Source organism: Drosophila elegans, unplaced genomic scaffold (genome assembly GCF_018152505.1).
Source record: "Drosophila elegans isolate 14027-0461.03 unplaced genomic scaffold, ASM1815250v1 contig_208, whole genome shotgun sequence".
NCBI lineage: Eukaryota > Metazoa > Arthropoda > Insecta > Diptera > Drosophilidae > Drosophila > Drosophila elegans.
In genome coordinates, this window is record NW_024545578.1 from 3,428,317 (window position 1) to 3,446,279 (window position 17,963).

The following is a 17,963-nucleotide window of genomic DNA, read 5'->3' on the forward strand; positions in this document are numbered from 1 at the left end:
TACTAGGCTACACCACTTAAAATCTGGATGACCATCCAGAGTTCATAGATTGAGCTTTCTTAACTGAAAGGAATTTGAAGAGTTAATGAAGTAGTTCCTCTCACCTTAAGCAATTTTAAAGAAAATGTTTATTGATTTGTCTCACCTTGCATAGAGTACTTGTTTGTTATTTTTTGTTAGTTTACAAGAACAAGAACTAGGTATTGGTTTAGTTATTGGGATCCCCTTGCAGTTTTAAAATTTAATATAACATTTTTTTGCGCCTGACCATCAATGTGTTCCGATTTCTTTTTTATGTTTATGTCTCATTTGAATAACTCATTTTGGCTTGTTAACTCTAAGCAATTAAAATTCTTAGTTTGCATTTATGCTAACGATTAGCTTAGAAATGTTGCTCACATATTAAGCGTTTTAAATGCTATAGTTTATGATTTACATTCTTCTATTAATTTAGTTCAATTTTAAATTTAAATTAGGAAAGTCCAAAAAGGTAAGCGTTTGAGAAATAATAGTTTCCCTTGTCCCACTCGAACTCTGGATGTCTTTCGCTGTTTTACCTATTCCGATGGGTATACTAAACGGAATCTTTCCTTGATCCCCTCTAGAACGTCGCATCTCGGCCTTTCAATTGCGAACAATTGATTCCGCCGAGGATGAGTCCTCATCCTCTGGCCGGGAGGACAGTGCTCCCGAGTCGCCCCACGCTTTCCAACCTGGCCAGCAACCCGGCCAGCAGTTTGGTCAATTCCTGGGCGTCAACGGGCAGGGTCAACATCAGGGCAGGTCGCGCCAGAAGAAACCCAAGGTGCGCAGTAAGTCACTGCAGCCAGCAACGAAGGTAATTCCGTGGCGTAAATCATCACGTCCTACTCGTGGACGATCTTTGGATAAGGGAGTTTTCCTGCCAGGCTTTAAGCCTGAGCCGGTCAAATCGTGGACCGAGGAGACAATTAGCTTGAAGGCTACGCCAATCGAAAAGAAAAAGCCGACACCCAAATTGGAGGCAGCTACTGTTGTACTGAAGTCCATTAAGAGTGAACGCGATCAGGGCATAATGAGTTTGGGCGCTACGCTGGAGCAGATTATTGCTGGAAAGACGGAAAAGGAAGCGGTTCCTTGGATCACCATGCGAGAAAAGCTAAAGGCAGTGGAGAGTGTTCAAGAGCAGCTTAACAAGTTCGATTTGGATGAAGTCTATCTGCGACCCCTTGAGGGTCAAATCGAAACAGATGAGCAGCTACCGCAGCAGGCTCAAGTGGAACAGGTACAGCGCACCAAGGAAATCCAGCGACTGAAGAGCATGGAGAGTGTTGAGATTATGGAGATGACTGACCAGATCGACAAGCTGATCACCCAGCAGCAAAACGCCAAGGATCTTATCCCCTGGAAGGAGATGCGCCAGCAGCTTAAGAGTGTCCAGAAGGTGACAAAGCAAATCGACAAGTTCAAGATTGAGGAAGTTGAGTTGCGACACCTGCAAGCTCAGCAGGTTATAACTGAGGAGTTCCAAACGGGCACAGCCGAGCAGACTGTCGTCTTGATTGACGAGAGCTCCAAGGGTTCGATCTCAAAGGTGATGCGTCGCGATGAGCTGCAGCAATACGAAGATCAGTCCAACATCTATAAGCAGCAGTTTATCACCACCGAGGATGTGAACATTATGCATGTTTCGGAGCGCGAGAAACTAGAAGCCCAGAGATTGATACGAGAACAGCAGGCAGTCAATTGGCGCCAACAGCAGCAGCGCCCACAACTGCAGCCCTTGACATCAGTTGAAGATACGATCATCTCGCAGACTATCGATAGACAAAAGTTGGTGCAACAACAGAGCCTCATTGAGGAGGCTCAGCGCCAGCTGTTTGTGCAGGTTGAGGATTCGCAGATGATGAGTCTGGAGCAGTACGAGCACCAAAAGATGGTCAACCAGCGCACCCAGCAAGAGGCCCTTAGCTGGCGTCAGCCACGAGAGCCCCAAAAGTTTATCCAGGTGGAGGACACATCGTTGCTTCATTTGCAGGAACGTCAGGATACGCAAGAGCAGCAATTGCTGCAGCAACAGCCTGTGATGTGGGATCGTGGTAGGAAGAAGCCGGAACAACCTGAATATGTGCAACCTCAGACGGCGTCCGCTCAGGAAGAATACGTCGAGAAGCCAAGAACGTACGAGGAAATGCACGACGTGCTTATTGAAACCACTCCAGTTCAGCAACCCCAACCCGCTCCAGTTTTGTGGGAGCGAGGCAAGAAGAAACCCCAGCCGCAGGAAAAGACCTACGAAGAGGCCCACGACGAGTTGGTTGAACCCATTCCCGTTCAACAACCGGAACCGGTGCCAGTCCTGTGGGAACGCGGCAAGAAAAAGGTGGCTCAGCAGGAGGAAACCATCACATCCCAGGAAGTTGTACATACTTCACAAGTGGTCGAACAGCAGATCGTTGAGGAAACAAAGAAGGTCGCTGTTCGCCGAGTAATTCCACCAAGGGAACCGGAACAGAAGGTGGAACAAGTGACATTGAGGCCAACGCCACGTCCACGACCTAAGGAAGCACAAAAGACCGAAGAGATCCAACTGAAGCCGTTTAGAAGCAGCAGACCCGTTGAAAAAGCTGTGCAGCAGCAGCCTACGCAGAAAGCTTACGAAGAAGCCACTGATGAGCTACCAGAAGAACCTATTCCTCAAGTGCAAGATCAACCGGAACCTGTCTTGTGGGAGCGTGGCAAGAAGAAGTCACAGAAGCCCGAAGAGCAAGCACCAGAGATTCCAAAGACTCTCGAGATTGCTGTCGACACGCTTGAAGAAGAAGTAGTTAAGCCCACTGAACCTCAACCGCAGCCTGTTTTGTGGGAACGCGGTAAGAAGGTGAAGCCGGAACAACAGAAAGTTGTCGAGGAAGCACCAAAAACCCTAGAGGTTGCAGTCGATACTCTGGAAGAGGAGGTGGCTAAGCCCGTTGAACCTGAAGCACAACCTGTGTTGTGGGAACGCGGCAAGAAAAAGAAGCCGCAACCACAAGAAGTTTTCGAAGAGAAGGTTGATGAGGGCAAGACCTACGAAGAGGCGGTCGATGTACTGCCTGAGGAGCCTAAGGTGGAGGACAAGCCAGAGCCTGTCTTGTGGCAACGGGGCAAGAAGAAGGCTCCCAAGCCAGAGCCCGTTGAAGAAGTGCATCATGATGAGGTCGATGCTCAAATAGAGGCAGTGGTTGAAGAAGAGCAGGTCGTTGTTGAAGAAAAGCGTCGGGTCAAGAAAACGAAGAAACCAAAACCAACGCAACAAGCTCCCGAGAAGGTGTTTGAAGAGCAGCCGGATGAGGAAGTTGCTCCAGAAGAGGAAGAGCCTCAGGAAGAAATTATTGAAGTGCTCGAGGAAATTTCTGAAGAAAAACGCAAGGTCAAGAAAACTAAGAAGCCTAAGCCAACACAGCAAGTTACCGAAGAAGAGATAATCGATGAGCAACCTGAAGTTGTTGAAGAACAAGAAAATGTTGTCGTTGAAGAAAAACGCAGGATCAAAAAGGTCAAGAAGCCCAAGGCAGTGGTCGAAGAGGCTGAGCAGCCCGAAGAGGAAATTTCACAGGAAGAGATTGTAGAAGAGCAAGAAACGGTCGTTCAGGATCAACAAGAGGTTGTTGAGGAAAAGAAAAAGGTTAAAAAAGTAAAGAAGCCCAAGCAAACCGTTGAAAATACTGCTGTTGAGGAACAGCCTGTAGAGGAAATTCCAGAAGAGGTCATTGAAGAACCTGAAGAGGTCATCGAAGAACAAGAAGAGGTCGTAGAACAAGAAGAAATCTTGGAAGAGAAGAAAAAGGTTAAGAAGGCTAAGAAGCCGAAGAAGATTTTAGAAGAGACCGTTTTGGAAGATGAGCAACCAGAGGAAGCTCCTCAAGAAGAGCTAGTTGAAGAGCAAGAAGAAATTGTGGAAGAACAACGCAAGGTGAAAAAGGTCAAGAAACCCAAAAAGAAGGTGACTGAAGAGGAGACGGAAGAGCTACCGAAAGAAGTTGAAAAGCCGGAAGTTGAAGTGGTTGAAGAAATTGAGGAAACCGTTTCGGAAGAACCCAAAAAGCCGAAACCTGCTCCCAAAGCCCAAGAGGTTGAACAACTCGAAAAGGTTTCACTTAAGCCTGCTCCAAGGAAACAAAGGCCTTTGCCCGAGAAAGAACAAATAGAGGAAGTCTCGCTGAAGCCAGTGAAAAAGACTGCAATTGTTTCGGAGACCACACAACCCGAAACACCTGAAACGGAATTCGAGGTAAAGGAGTTCGTAATCACCACTGAAGACCAAATAGTGGACGTTACGAAGAAGCGCGTTAAAAAGAAAAAGCCCAAGACAAAGAGTGCCAACGAAGAATCAATGGAAGAGCCGGTTGAAGAAATCGAAGAGTTTGAGGAAGAGAAAACTCTGCAGGAAGAGGTGCAACCTGTTGAAGAAATTTTGGAGGAACAACCTGTCGAGGAAGTTATCCCCGAACAAAAAGTTGCACCCAAGCTGAAACCGAAAAAAGAAGAAATTGTCGAGAAGGTTGAAGAGGTTGCCCTTAAGCGGGTTACAAGGCCAAAGAAAGAGCTGCCCCAAGAAGCGACCTTCGAGGAAGTGCGCCTAAAACCAACTCAACGCACATCCATCAAGCCCGAAGAAGTCAAGCTGGAGGAAGTGGACTTGCAGCATGTCGAGCGAAAGGAGGAAGAAATCATTCAGGAGGAGAAGCGTAAGACCAAGAAGGTAAAGAAGCCAAAACACGAAGATCTTCCCGAAATTGCCGATGCTGAGCCAACCCAATTAGAAGAGGCTGAGCACATTGACATAGAAAAGGAGCCGAAACCCCAGGAGGAGCAACCTCAGGTGCCCTGGAAGCGAGGTGAAAAGAAGAAGCCGGTCGAAGAAATCTTGGAGGAAAAGAAAATGCCTTCAGGTAAACGCCGACCCTTGGCGGAAGAGCAGCCAGAGGAAGTTTCACTCAAGCCAATTCCAAGGAAACCAGTAGAAGAGCCGCTGAAGCCAGAAAAATCCATACCTGGCCCACAACTTGTGCCCGAGGAAAAACCAGAAATCGAAGAGGAGGAACTTGAGCTTGAACCAATTAAGCTGCCTGAAGATAGTCAGCCTAAGGAGCCGAAGGCTAAGAAGGAGAAAAAGAAGAAGCCCAAGCTGAAGAAGGCCACACCTTCAGTGGACGAGGTGTCCGAAGAAGTGGTTGAACCCTTCGATGAACCCATCGCTGAGGAAGATCAAGTGGAAGAGTTGCCAGTAGACGATGTCAAGGTTGTGGCAGTTTCTGAAGACGTACTGCCCGAAGAGGAAGTTGTGCCCACAGAGGAGACTCCCGAGGCAAAACAGAAGGCGCACAAGAAGCGCACGAAACGACTAAAGGAGGCCTCCATCGAGGGCCAGCCCCAGCTACTGGAGGCGGCTATTGCTGAAATTGAAAAGGTGGACGAAATATCCCAGGAGATCTCACAAAAGACTATTACCCTACTAAAGAAGACTGAAGACACAAGACCTCAATTCATCACGACTGAACAGCTCATTGAGCTGGATGTGGAAGACGTGCGACGTGATCTTGAGATGAAGGTCACATCGAACATCATTAAGAAGGAGAAGCGTCGCGTGGTGCTGGATGACAGCCAACCGCTGCCTGAGCTGGAACTGATCACGCAGAAGCGTATCCAAGAAGGCATTGATAAGGTGGCCGACGAGGAGCTTATCGAAGACCAGCAGCTTACGCAAAACCAGCAGGAGACGACCACCTCCGAAGTAATCGGTCAGGAGCGCAAGCTTGTCAAGAAGAAGAAGAAGGAGATCAAGCCACCGAGGATTACCGAGAAATTGCGTCCTCGACAATGCGTTCCCGAGGAGCCAACGGTGCTGGAGTGCAAGGTTGAGGGTGTACCATTCCCCGAGATCAACTGGTACTTTAACGATATCCTGCTCTTTGCATCGGAGAAGTATGAGATCACTGTGGTCGAACAGGTGGCCAAGTTGAAGATCGCCAAGGTCACACCCAGCGATGTTGGCGTCTATACATGTGAGGCCAAGAACGAGGCTGGAGTAGCAACGAGTCGTACCAACATTATTTTAGGTAAGTGTACTCTTAGAATAGAAATAGTGTTAATCCCATGCAATGTTCACGACTTTTTCGTGAGGTATTTTGAACGGTTCTTAAAGTTCAATCTATTAAACTTTACTTACCTTGATCACAAACCTACATGTATATAATTTAATAACATTACACGAATAGCACACACAATATTTAAATACTACTTATTCACATTGAATACAGAAAAAGAACAAGGAGTTGCCCCACAGTTTACCAAACCACTAAAGATTGAGTTTACTGAGGAGAAGCAGCCCGAGCGACTTAAAGTTACGGTTACCTGTCAAGTGACAGGAAAACCAAATCCTCAGGTCAAATGGTACAGAGGTATTGAAGAGGTTATTCCTAGCGAAACCGTGCAAGTGTTCTATGATGAGAAAACCGGCGATGTGGCCCTGGAGGTTATAAACCCCACTCCCAATGAAGCTGTCATCTACTCTGTTCAGGCGCAAAATCAGTTTGGACGTGCCATTGGCAATGCCAATATCTTAAGTCGGGTTGATGAAGTGCCTCGGGAGATACTCAAGGCACCCACCGTTACTCCTCTTAGTGCCGTAGTTGTACCCACTGGAGGTACTCTGTTCTTTGAAGCCAAGTACGAAGGCCTACCGAGGCCAGAGATCAAATGGATGCGCAATGGTCGCGAGGTCATTGAAAACGAGGAGACCATCATAGAAACCACCGAAACGACAACCACTATTAAGGTTATCAATATGACACGTAAACGCACTGGCAAGTACGAGGTTTGGGCCAAAAACAAGGTGGGCGAGGCCAAGTCTTCGGGATCGGTGGTGGTTTCAGATCAGAAGCCGGATGAGCAAATCAAACCACCACGATTTATTCAGCCCCTTGAGCCCAAATACTTTGGCGAACATGAAGTTGCCATTATTGAGGCAATTGTGGAGTCTGAGCCGTTGTCGTCCTTCCAGTGGTTTGTTCACAATGAGCCCATCAAGAGCTCGAATGAAGTACGCATCGTTAGCCAGGCCAACAAGTCAACGTTGCTAATTGAGGACTTCCAGAAACAATTCGTCGGACCCTTTACTTGCCGGGCCGAGAATGTGGGTGGTTCGGTGACATCAACGGCCACCGTCAACCTAGTTGAGTCTCTGCCCCAAGAGGAGGCAGTCGAATTCGAGTCGCCGCGATTTGTTGAGGAACTCATTCAGCCCGTGGAGGTAATGGATGGAGAGGCATTGCTGCTGACCTGCCAAGTTACGGGCAAGCCCACGCCCAAAGTGGAGTGGTATCACAATGCGGAGAAGATCACTGAAAACAAGGAAACTACGATATCGCAAGACTTGCAAGGCAATTGCCAGCTGCAGATTACGGAAGTTTTCCCCGAAAACGAGGGTCAATACGAGTGCGTGGCCACAAACAAGATTGGCAAGAGCTCGAGCAAGACAAACGTTAAAATTCAAGGTACTTGTGATGGTATCTATCGGTAGTTAACTAGCTAACCAGCTGGAAGTAGTGCCACTCTACACACTACATGCATCCCACACCTAGAAAGGTTTTCCAATTACTACACTATCCCCTGACAACTGAGTTCTTTAAAAAAAAACCCTTTTGTACTAACTGGCTTGGTGAGCCTGCATGTGATTCTACTGTTTTGAAAGTCTTACTGTCTATCAAGTCCATTAAATCCTTTCTCCCCCTTTTTCCGATCACTCCACTGACTTTCGTTTCTTTTGTAAATAATTTTCCGTTATTTGAGTTCGTTGCAATGAAAGTTCCGTGTGAATACACGCTTATATTGATATCGCTTTCGAATGTGTATTTTTTTAGCATTTGAATATATCCCCGATTCTGAAATCACTGGACTCACAGGATCTGAGGAGGATCTACTAGATAGAGTAAGCGTTATTGTTGTACTTGAGATTTCAAACAAGGATTTCCATGCTAACCTACCAAATGTTATAACGCAAACCATTCTAGACCCTCTCAATCGACGAACAAGCACCGAAAATAATTAAAAAGCTACCAGAGAAAATCGAGCCCAAAGAGGGTGAGCAAGCGAAGCTGGAAGTTAAGGTCATTGGTAAACCAAAACCGAAGGTTAAATGGCTGCGTGACGACGAGCAGATATTCGCTTCCGAGGAATATCAGATCGAAAATTTCGAAGACGGCACCTCAGTGTTGGTCATTAACCACGTCTATCCCGATGATTTGGGTACAATTAGTTTCGAAGCATACAATCCACTGGGTGTAGCAGTAACCACGGCGCTCTTTGCGGTCGAAGGTACTTTTATGGTTTATTCCGTATATAGTTCACTCTATAATATGAATCAAAATTTGCTTTTGTTAGTAACATTTTATTTCAGATTTTTGGAGCTGCATTTTATAAAAAATCCCACTCCTTTCCGACCCCAATTTATTGTTAAGACTCCCACCCAAAATTCCCTTTTACACTTAAATGTTGAACACTTGCAGAATTGTACACCAAAAATGACAAAAAGGAAACACTTCATAGTTTAACGATAACCAGACAAATTTAACAGATATTCTTTGTATTACTTTGTTAAGCAAATATAATAATGGTTTGTTATTTATTACTTCCACTATGTTCGTAAAGGCATCGTTGGATCGAAGGATTACCGCAAGCCGGAATGGGTGACTCAGATGGAGGAAATGCAGGTGGCTCTCAAAGGTATGTATTCTCGACTAATGCCAGCTCTGTTACCACTGTTATGTGTATATGTGTTTTAATTTCGTGTTACCAACACACAAATGTCTTCTGTGCCTTTGTCTTAAACCACAAAACTACAAAAATTCACAAAGTCTGTCCTTTGTCTCCTGTCTTATCTTTTTTTCTGTCTCTATTTTGTATTTGTCCATGTATAATACATTGTATCGTACAAAAGCAACAAATATGTGAACCTGTGAAGTGCCCTCCCCAAGAAATATGTAGCTTTGTGATTGTCTCGGTCCCTTACAGCTCTAAGGCTTGACCCCTTCCCCAACCCACCCTACCTTTATCAAATAAAATTATCCAAAAAGTAAACGCCAATATAGAACTTTTAGTATTAATTAAAAATTATTTATCGTTCGTATATCTTTTAAAGAGTCAATATCTGTATATCATCTGCAAGTAATTGGTTTTTTAAATTCGCAATTATTCTAAATTTCAACTAACCTATTATTTTACAAAAAGTGTTCAATTCAATCCAAAGAAATGTTATAACATTCCCAGAACGCTGCTTGCTTTACACTTCACAATGTGTCGAAAAATTCGATAATGCATGCATTTAAAACCCGTTTATGTGTTACTGTTCGCGTGATCATAGCTCTATTCTTAAAAATACAAACAGACAACCAATATATAAATGCACTTAAAGCCACACACGAAAACTGATTTGTTGTAAACCAAGCTGTGTAAGTACACAATAAAAACACGCACCCCCTCCTTCCGCTTTTAGATAATCCAGGTAGTAACTAATCCATAGATATTATGCCATCTTTGTGCTTATAGCTGCTAAATGCTCGCCATCACTACTAAACGAAATGCGTGACTGCCGTGCTGCCATAGGCGAAACAGCCAAGTTCTTGATACAGTTTGCCGGCAACCCGATACCAGGTATTGTATGTCGAAGAGTTCTAGTTTCGGGGTCTGATGTAGATTGGTTTCTAACTCTATGACTTTAGATATTCAATGGTATTTCAACAACGTTCAGCTTAGGGCATCTGAAAAGTATCGCATGGTAGTACGGGAACAGGAAGCCACGCTAGAAATAATGAAAATAACAAACGAGGACTGCGGTTATTATAACTGCAAGCTCATCAACGAGATTGGCATGACCATGACGCGGGCCAAGTTCGATATATCATCTACTAGCACTGTAGTCGAGGATACGGTCAAGTCCAAGACTACTATTAAAAAGAAGGTTGGAAAAAAGGCAGTGGTTAAGAGATCGGGGGCTTCAGAGTCGCAGACCGAGCAAAGAACAGAAATTCGAATTATTCCAGCCAGCACGGCAGAAACTACCATGAATGTGATCAAAATAAGACAACCCGTGTCTATTCTGGTAGAAAAGAGCGAAGTCTCGGAAGTTTTGGAAGTAAAAGATAGAAAAATTGCCGATGCCGAAAAGCGCAGCAGTCAAATAATCGAAGAAGTCGAGGAGATCGAAGAGGTGGAGGAGATCGAGGAAAAAGTCCAAGAGGCTGACGAAGAAGAAGAAGTTAAAGTTCAAGTAGAGCAGAAAGAAACCTACACATCTAGCAAGAGAATAGAGATTACAAAAACTGTGGAGCTTATACGCACGAAAATCAGCCAGAAGATCATAACAATTGAGGATATTCAAGTCCTGTCGCATCACGAGGAAGTCCAATGGCTACTCGAGTCCATTGAGGCGGAGTCTTTTGGCCAAATTGGAGAGTCTGCCCTCAGAGATTTGGCCACAATTGGACTGCTTTTGCGTTACGGCTGTGAACATTACGAGATTACATATATGTATGAGCAAAACATTTTCATATCCCTGAAGAAACCCGAGTCCCAATCGGCTCTGGTGCAGCTCGTAGAGCGAGAGGGTCACGAAGAGCTGATCTCCCAAATCCTGAGCGAGTCTTCAAATGAGGACGAAACCATCCTGGCAGCTACTGTCGGCTTCAAGGCTTTCATACGTATGATTCAGACGTATGAAATCACCATTGAGATCGTCATACGAAAGTTTGTTAGGGAGGACTTCATATCACAGGACTGGAAGATATGTGGAAAAGAGGTTTGAATTCTGTTCAATGTGTTTTGTTTTGTTCGTTTTTAAATTTTTGTTATGCAGACAGTTGAAATGCTTAAAAAAATTATTTGAATTTTACACTTATTTCTTTAATTGGGGTTAGTTTTAGCATTTCAACTAAAGTTTAATAAGCTTAAGCAGGCAGATAAACATTCATATTTTTCCAAATATTTTTATCTACTTTGATCACGGCAATCCAGAGAATAGTAGAGACATCGCAAATAATTGAAAGTCACGAGGCCATCACACATGTGAAAATAGGTGAGTGTCTGTGCAACAAGGGGAGTTTAATTTATAACTTAGCTTACCTTTATTTTTACTTGCATACTTAAAGAAGTTTATATTTATTTCTTTTTTTTTTAATATGTAAATCTGCTTTGATCTCACTTACCTTCGCTTTTCGTGCCACTCCCAAAACACGGCAAATAAAATCCCATCCCATATTCGACAGAGGAAACATTTGTTGAGGAACGAACGATAATTGTCCAAGAAGGTTTGAACATAAACACAGATGTCCTGTAAAAAAAACACCAGTTAAATAAATCCCACCAGTAACGATGTAGCATCCCACGAACTACTCAACTACAGTCTAATTAATATTATTAAAAAAGAAAATACTGCAAAAACAATAATAAATATTGTCTTTACAAATATAACAATTAAATCTTGTTAAGTCAAAACAAACAAATCATGTGTATATTCTAAAAAGACGCCACCGAATATTAAAATTACCCATTAACCGCTAATCACCACCACTAAAAGCTATATATACCTGATTTTTAGTTGAATATCTTGCTACTATATACCATATAAGCTTTAACTTATATAGACTTCCGCACACTCTAATGCTTTTGCAATATACATTCACTTTCAAGAGTAGAAGCGCTTTATTTCCTTGCACGTCAAACTGGACGACTTCCTGATGTCTAATGAGGTAAGAACTATCTCCAATTTCTGTCTGTTTGCATTCCACCTATAAATAGAGAGAAGAATTACCCATCTTTTCGTTTACTGTGCAACTCATTTTGCTTCACCGCTAGCTATATATTTTACCGCAGATACTAAATGAATGATGCTTGCACGGCTTTTACAGCTGTTAACATCATTGTTAGTAAATTGTTTTAATTAAAACAAAAAGAGAGGTCGACATTGTCATTGTTTAATTACATTACATTCACAGAAACAGCAACCACTAAAGTGGAAAAACAATTCATACAGCAACAACAAGAACATGTGCAAATACAAGAACAACAAGAACAAGTGCAGATACAGGCTACGGCTGAACAAATTGTGGTAAAGAAAACAAAATCGAAAAAGCATAAAAAACACATTCAACAAGAACTAGAAGTAAACGAACAAACCGAAACACTTGCTCATGAAACAAGCTCGGGATCACCGCAGGCTGAAACTCTTGAGAACATTGAAGAGCTTCTACCCACATACGAGACACTATCCTTGCATAATCTACCAAAAGACACGATCGAAACCATAGCAGTTGCAGTTACCTCAGAACTTTCTACTCCGAAACCGATTCCAGCGCAGGTACAGGACGAAATATTACCCCAGAAGGTATTAGCCATCAGAGAGGAATGTTTAGCACTCGACGAGGTTGGGGTACGAATAGAGACCCCCAAACTCGAAGAAATAAAGCTTAGCGAAAAGGTTGAAATGAGGCAAAAGCATGCAGTAAATGTGACCGAAACGAAGACTGATGAACTTTCAAAGGAATTGATGCCTTCTAAAATTCCCAAATCCGTGAAGGCCCAACGTAAGATGAAAGAGTTACGTCCATTTTTGGTTGAAGCTCCAAGTGTTGAAGAAGCTACCAAAGATTTTAAGCCAATAAAAACCGTTACTCAACAGGCTCGAGGTGACATATTGTTGTCGCATGAGTTAAACGAGGAACAGCAACCTGCCCTGGAGAGCATTGCACAGCTTAAGCCAAGTACAACATTTAAGGAAACCGTTCAGCAGGAACTGCTAAATCAAGAGGAGGTTATTGTCACCGAAATAATAAGCAACGAAACGGTTGGCAGGTACATCACTCAGGTAAAGCTTATTGGAGAAAAAATTGATACACAAGTAACCCCCAACATAAGTCTTGGCATTAGCGAGTGCCAACCAGAGGACTCCTTAGGCGAACTGACACCAGCTGCCAAGGGACATTCTGAGTCTTCTACGACATCAGTAATTCAACACAAGGCAATTAGTGAAAGGGCATTGGAAGTTTTTGAAAGCCTAGACCAAATACCAATGGAAAGTCAACCAACAAAGCGTCTAGCCGATTTTACCATTAGCACTGAGGAAGTTCCAGTTCAGGTGCAAGAAATTAAACCTTTTGAGAATCTAACAGACGGCGAAGTGACCATAAAACCGACTAGAGAAATTAAAGCTATGGAATTATTTGAGTTGGCTGAGGGAATAATTAATATCACAACAGATTCCCAGAGTCCAATCGATGAGACATTGCCTACATTTACGGCCAATGTGAAAGAAGCCAGTTTGGATATGCAAACACATTACCATTTTATTACTCAGGAAACAGTTTCAAACGAACAGACCTCAAGAGACTTGGAAGTGAGAGATGTTCCAAAATTGGCTGAGGGAACGCCGGTGCAAACGAGTGCGTTGACTATTGGCGAAACGCAGGAGACTAACGCGGTAGAAATGGCAAATGAGCTTATCGAACCACCTGTGGAATCATCAAAACCAGCGAAGGGCACCTTAACAAAAGCGTATGGAACAGCAGAGAGTAGGGACGAGTCCCTTTTTGATTCACTTAGTTTGGTGCCAGATGAAGATCGGAAAACAGCAAAGGGAAAAGTAATAATATCTGAAGGTGAAATCGTTGCCGAAGTTCAGGCTCCAACCGTGATTGACACAGAAGGTGAGCTTTTGTCTGCGGTTCCAAAAATGGTAGATGCCAAATACGATTTCGTCGAGCAGGCTGCTTTGGAGATCAGGCAGGATACAACTGTAGAAATGGAGGAAACCCTGTTCTGCGATGCAGGACCAAAATCACAGTTAGCTACAGAAAAAATTATTCCCACTGAGCTTAAAGTAACAACCGTGTTTGAGGTTCAACCAGGAGCAACATCTTCTGATATTATTGATGAGAAAGCGAAATCTGTATCCGCGAATCAAGTCTTGGAGGTAATGCCAATTGGAGTTGCAAGTAAGCCCGACTTGCTGGAGAGTACTAGTCTTATAAGGCACCCTCAACAGCCTGAACTTAAGACAGGTAATCTAATATTGGATGAGAGCCAACAATCTTTGGAGGTTACCAATGTACAGATAACCGAAAGCAGCACGGAGCTTGTTAATATCACTTCGAATCAAAATCTTTCCAAAGCCCAAGCAGTAACTGAAACTTTCAAGCATGCCGAAGGCCTAGACGTAATTCCCATGGAATCAACTATGACTAAGCCGGCGGACAGCAAACCGAAAGTAGGAATTGCAGATATAAGAATACCGCAACGATTCGGAACAGATGTTAGAGAGCAGGCCCTTTTGGAAAGCATTCAACCTAGAGAAGAGGAGGACAAGCCACATTCACAAACAACAGAAAGCCACTTTGGTTTACTGCAACCGCTTGAAACCATCGCATGTGTAACTTTAGAGGGAGAAATCATTCTATCCACTGAAGAGCCGCACCCATTGCAGAGCGCTGCTATTGGAACTTCAGCAGCCTTACAAGTGGCCAACACCACGAGACCCCAGCATATGGAGGCATTGCAGAGACTAGACGAACAGAAGGAGCCTAAGCAGAATGCACATTTCAATTTTGCGGAAATCACTTTACCGAACATTGAGGAAACCATCTCACTTGATGTGGTAAACGACTACAAAACACCAACGTTAAACACAACATCTCTTAGTAGTGTAGAAATCGTTGAGAGAACCCCAGCTTTAAAGACAACTACAGCCATTTTAAGTGAACACACGACCGACTTAAAGGTTCAAGACATTCCTCAGCAAGTTCACATTAAGCCCGAACTGAGTGACTTAACCCAAAAAATCCCTCTGTTAGAGCAAACCAATGTTCTTGATCAAGTCGCGGACTTAAACGACATTTTACCCACCAAGGAAACGAGTCAATCTTTTATAAATAGTTTTTTCGAGATAAATGTAAAAGAGACTCAAGCTCTTGAAAAGGAGGAGCTTCTTGAAGGAGTTGCCCAACCATATGAACAGCACATTAAAATAGCTTTGGACTCTCCAACGGTTGTAGGACTGATTCGACAAGAAAATGTCCTCGAGCAAGAGCAGGATCTTAAAGTTCCCACAAAGCAGGCGGAACAGGGAAAACTTATGTCTACAGAGCTCCTTCGGTTGCCTGTTACTGAAAGCATCCAAGAAAGCCAAAGCACCGGTGAGTTGGAGGAATTTGACGTATTGAACAAATTTGGTGCTTTCAAATTAGATCTTTTTAGTGAAACAAAATCAACAGAAACTATTGTGTACGACTCCGTAAAAAAATCTTTTGATTCATTGCTGCCAGATAATATAAAACCCCAAGAGTCTTTAGTACCCCATGAGCATACAATGGTCACTGGAAGTATTGTTTTTGATGCGGTTGAACATTTCGCAAACAAACCTGCCGACCAGCGCACCGCAACAAAGATTCAGGATAATCTAACTCATTCAATAATCGCCGAGGATCAAACATTTTTTGAGTCAGAAGAAACTCTTAAAGATCAAACGATCCCAAATCAGAAAGCCAAACTAATCGGGGATGTCCAAAATCGTTATGGTAAGCTCGTGGGCGAAGGCACAGCCTATGAAGCTATGGGACATGAATACGAAACAGATAAAAGTAGTGCGCAGCAAGCGGAAGTCACTCTCGAACTCGCTCAAGTTCATGCAACCGAAATGCAGCAAACTGTTGAAGCAGAAATAAAACTAAAGTCTCAGGAACAACCTTTCGCAGTAGCAGCATCCGATAACACACCTTCGCGGCTTGGTTTGGCGGTAACTACAAAAATTAACCCTATAGAACAAAGTGAAAATCTATTAACTTCGGCACCAGACGCAAAGATTGCTCAAACAAAATATGAAGGAAAGCAATATGAAGTTAATGTAAATGAAGTCTGCGCGCTAGAGAAATCTGAAGAACTTCTAAAGGCAGGTTTGTCTCCCGTTTCCGCAGTGAAGTCTATTGATATAATGTTTAAGCCTACACCAGAGTCACATCAGCCTAGAGTTTTCCAAAAGGAGTCAACTATACCGTTTGTATCCCCCCCGGCGGCTAATGCAAAAACAGCTCTATCTCTGCTTCAGGGTACCAAAATATACAATATGCTTGCACTAGAATCGTCCGGTCTTATTGATCGAACTCAGGCTAATGCGCAGGCGGCCCAAGAAGAATTTGTCACTATTGTAGAGTCAAATAAAGTTCAGGTTCAAATTGATAACCTAATACTGCAAAAGGAAGATATTTTGGATAATATGCAAAGGGAGTATTTCGGAAAACCTTTTATTGAAGGCACGCAGCGGGAAACACTTATTTCTGAAGTAGTACCACTTGAAAATGTTAGTAATATTAATCTACCCCAAGAGGCATCTACATATGTAGCTATTTTAACAACTAATGAAAGGATCACTCAATCGCCAATGGTACAAACACAATTGCCATTAGAACTGGAAAGTGAAGTCCAAGTTGTTTACGATAAAATAGCTCAAGCTAAGATCAAATCAGACGAAGTCAACGAATATACAACAGTATCTGAAGTTAATGCCTACGAATTAACTAATGTCATTCAAGATGAACAGAATCAGGGCGTAATTGTTAAGGTCTCAAGGGACGCAGACGTTAACAAGGCTCATTTGACAACAATACAATCAACATACCTAAAAGAACAAACCCTCCCCCAACTTGGCATTATTGATGATAAGGCAAAACTTTCTAGTGTTGAGCTTATGTCTTTGGTAACCGAAGAGGTAGTCGGCATGAGCTGTATTCAAGAAATACATGAACCTCATGAAGCAGCAAAGGAAAAAGCCAACATATCTCACCAAACTCCACATGAAGCTGCAAAAGTTTGTGAGCAATCTACATACGAGCATATTCCTGATATTTTGTCTAAGCCGATCGAAAAAACCTGTACAACGACTAGCACTGTAAAAACAGCTTTTAGGCCAACTGAAAGTTTATCCGTAAATGTTTATGAAAATATTGAGGGTCATGGTGATTTTAAGCCAAATATTGCAAACCTCTTATCAGAACCATCTGTAACTTCTGGGTTGAAGGTTTCGGTGGTAGAAGAGGTCACGGTAATACCATCCTTGGACTGCCTTGCAAGCGACGTACCTGAGGGATTGAAAGCAAAGTCAGAAACAGTTTTACACAAAAATATTGTTTACAAAGAGGAACATCCTTGCGAAAGTGTAAGTCCTTTATTGAAAGACAAGACGCATACCATCGAGCAGGCAAAACTGCAGACGTCTGATATGGGAGTTGCACCTTTAATAAGCGAGCAAAATGAGAAAGGAACTGTTCAGGATATTTTTGAGTTTCAAGCTGACAAGAAATATGCGCAACCGTCAATTACCATGCAAAGTACGTATCTTAACCAACAAACAATCGCACAAGAGCCAGTCGATTTATTAGAACTGAAGGTACAGAAGTCCCAAGAAAATGCTAATATTAACTTTGAAACAAACACCTCTTTAACAGCAGAACAGCTTAACATATTTAGCTCAACAGCATCTCGGGTTCATCCTGATACTGAAGCTACATTACAACCAACTCTTGTAGAACGTTTCCTAAATAATGCTTTACAAACTACACAATTTGTGTCAGACTCTACGTCTGATTTTCTGCCACTGATGTTGAAAAGTGCACACATTGAAATGAAAACACACGAAGAAGTACATTCTACTACGACAGAGTCACAAGCACCAATACACATATCAAAAGATGACACTGATAGTATTGAGAGAAACCAGACACAGGAAGTTATTGAGTTAGAGAGTTTAACAAAGAAGAGTTTAGATAAAACGGTAAAAAAAAAACCGGGTAAGTATATATTTAGGTATTCCTTAAGAAGTTCAAAAAATAAGGCGTATTACTTTCACTACAATTCGACCCTCCAGACCCTAAGCACATATTACACAAAACAAAGCAATTCCA

The 17,963-nt window shown here is 42.9% G+C and overlaps 2 protein-coding genes across 5 annotated transcripts in view; both read left to right on the forward strand.

Moving 5' to 3' along the window:
• The window catches only part of LOC108145644 (titin), an 81,457-nt gene that overhangs the window by 23,972 nt on the left and 39,522 nt on the right, over positions 1–17,963 (forward strand). For 3 of the 4 annotated variants that reach the window (XM_041708200.1, XM_041708202.1, XM_041708203.1), the window contains exons 15-20: positions 606–6,080; positions 6,282–7,517; positions 7,884–7,951; positions 8,034–8,337; positions 8,671–8,745; positions 12,012–17,849. In XM_041708200.1, the coding sequence (XP_041564134.1) occupies positions 606–6,080; positions 6,282–7,517; positions 7,884–7,951; positions 8,034–8,337; positions 8,671–8,745; positions 12,012–17,849 (12,996 nt within the window). The remainder of the gene's footprint in view (positions 1–605; positions 6,081–6,281; positions 7,518–7,883; positions 7,952–8,033; positions 8,338–8,670; positions 8,746–12,011; positions 17,850–17,963) is intronic. The other variant, XM_041708201.1, reaches the window with a different exon arrangement.
• LOC108145643 (titin-like) lies at positions 8,756–12,002 on the forward strand. The gene is made up of 4 exons (XM_017271180.1): positions 8,756–9,672; positions 9,741–10,816; positions 11,032–11,092; positions 11,283–12,002. Exons 1-4 carry the CDS (start codon positions 9,600–9,602, stop codon positions 11,351–11,353), a joined length of 1,281 nt encoding a protein of 426 aa, XP_017126669.1. The 5' UTR covers positions 8,756–9,599; the 3' UTR covers positions 11,354–12,002.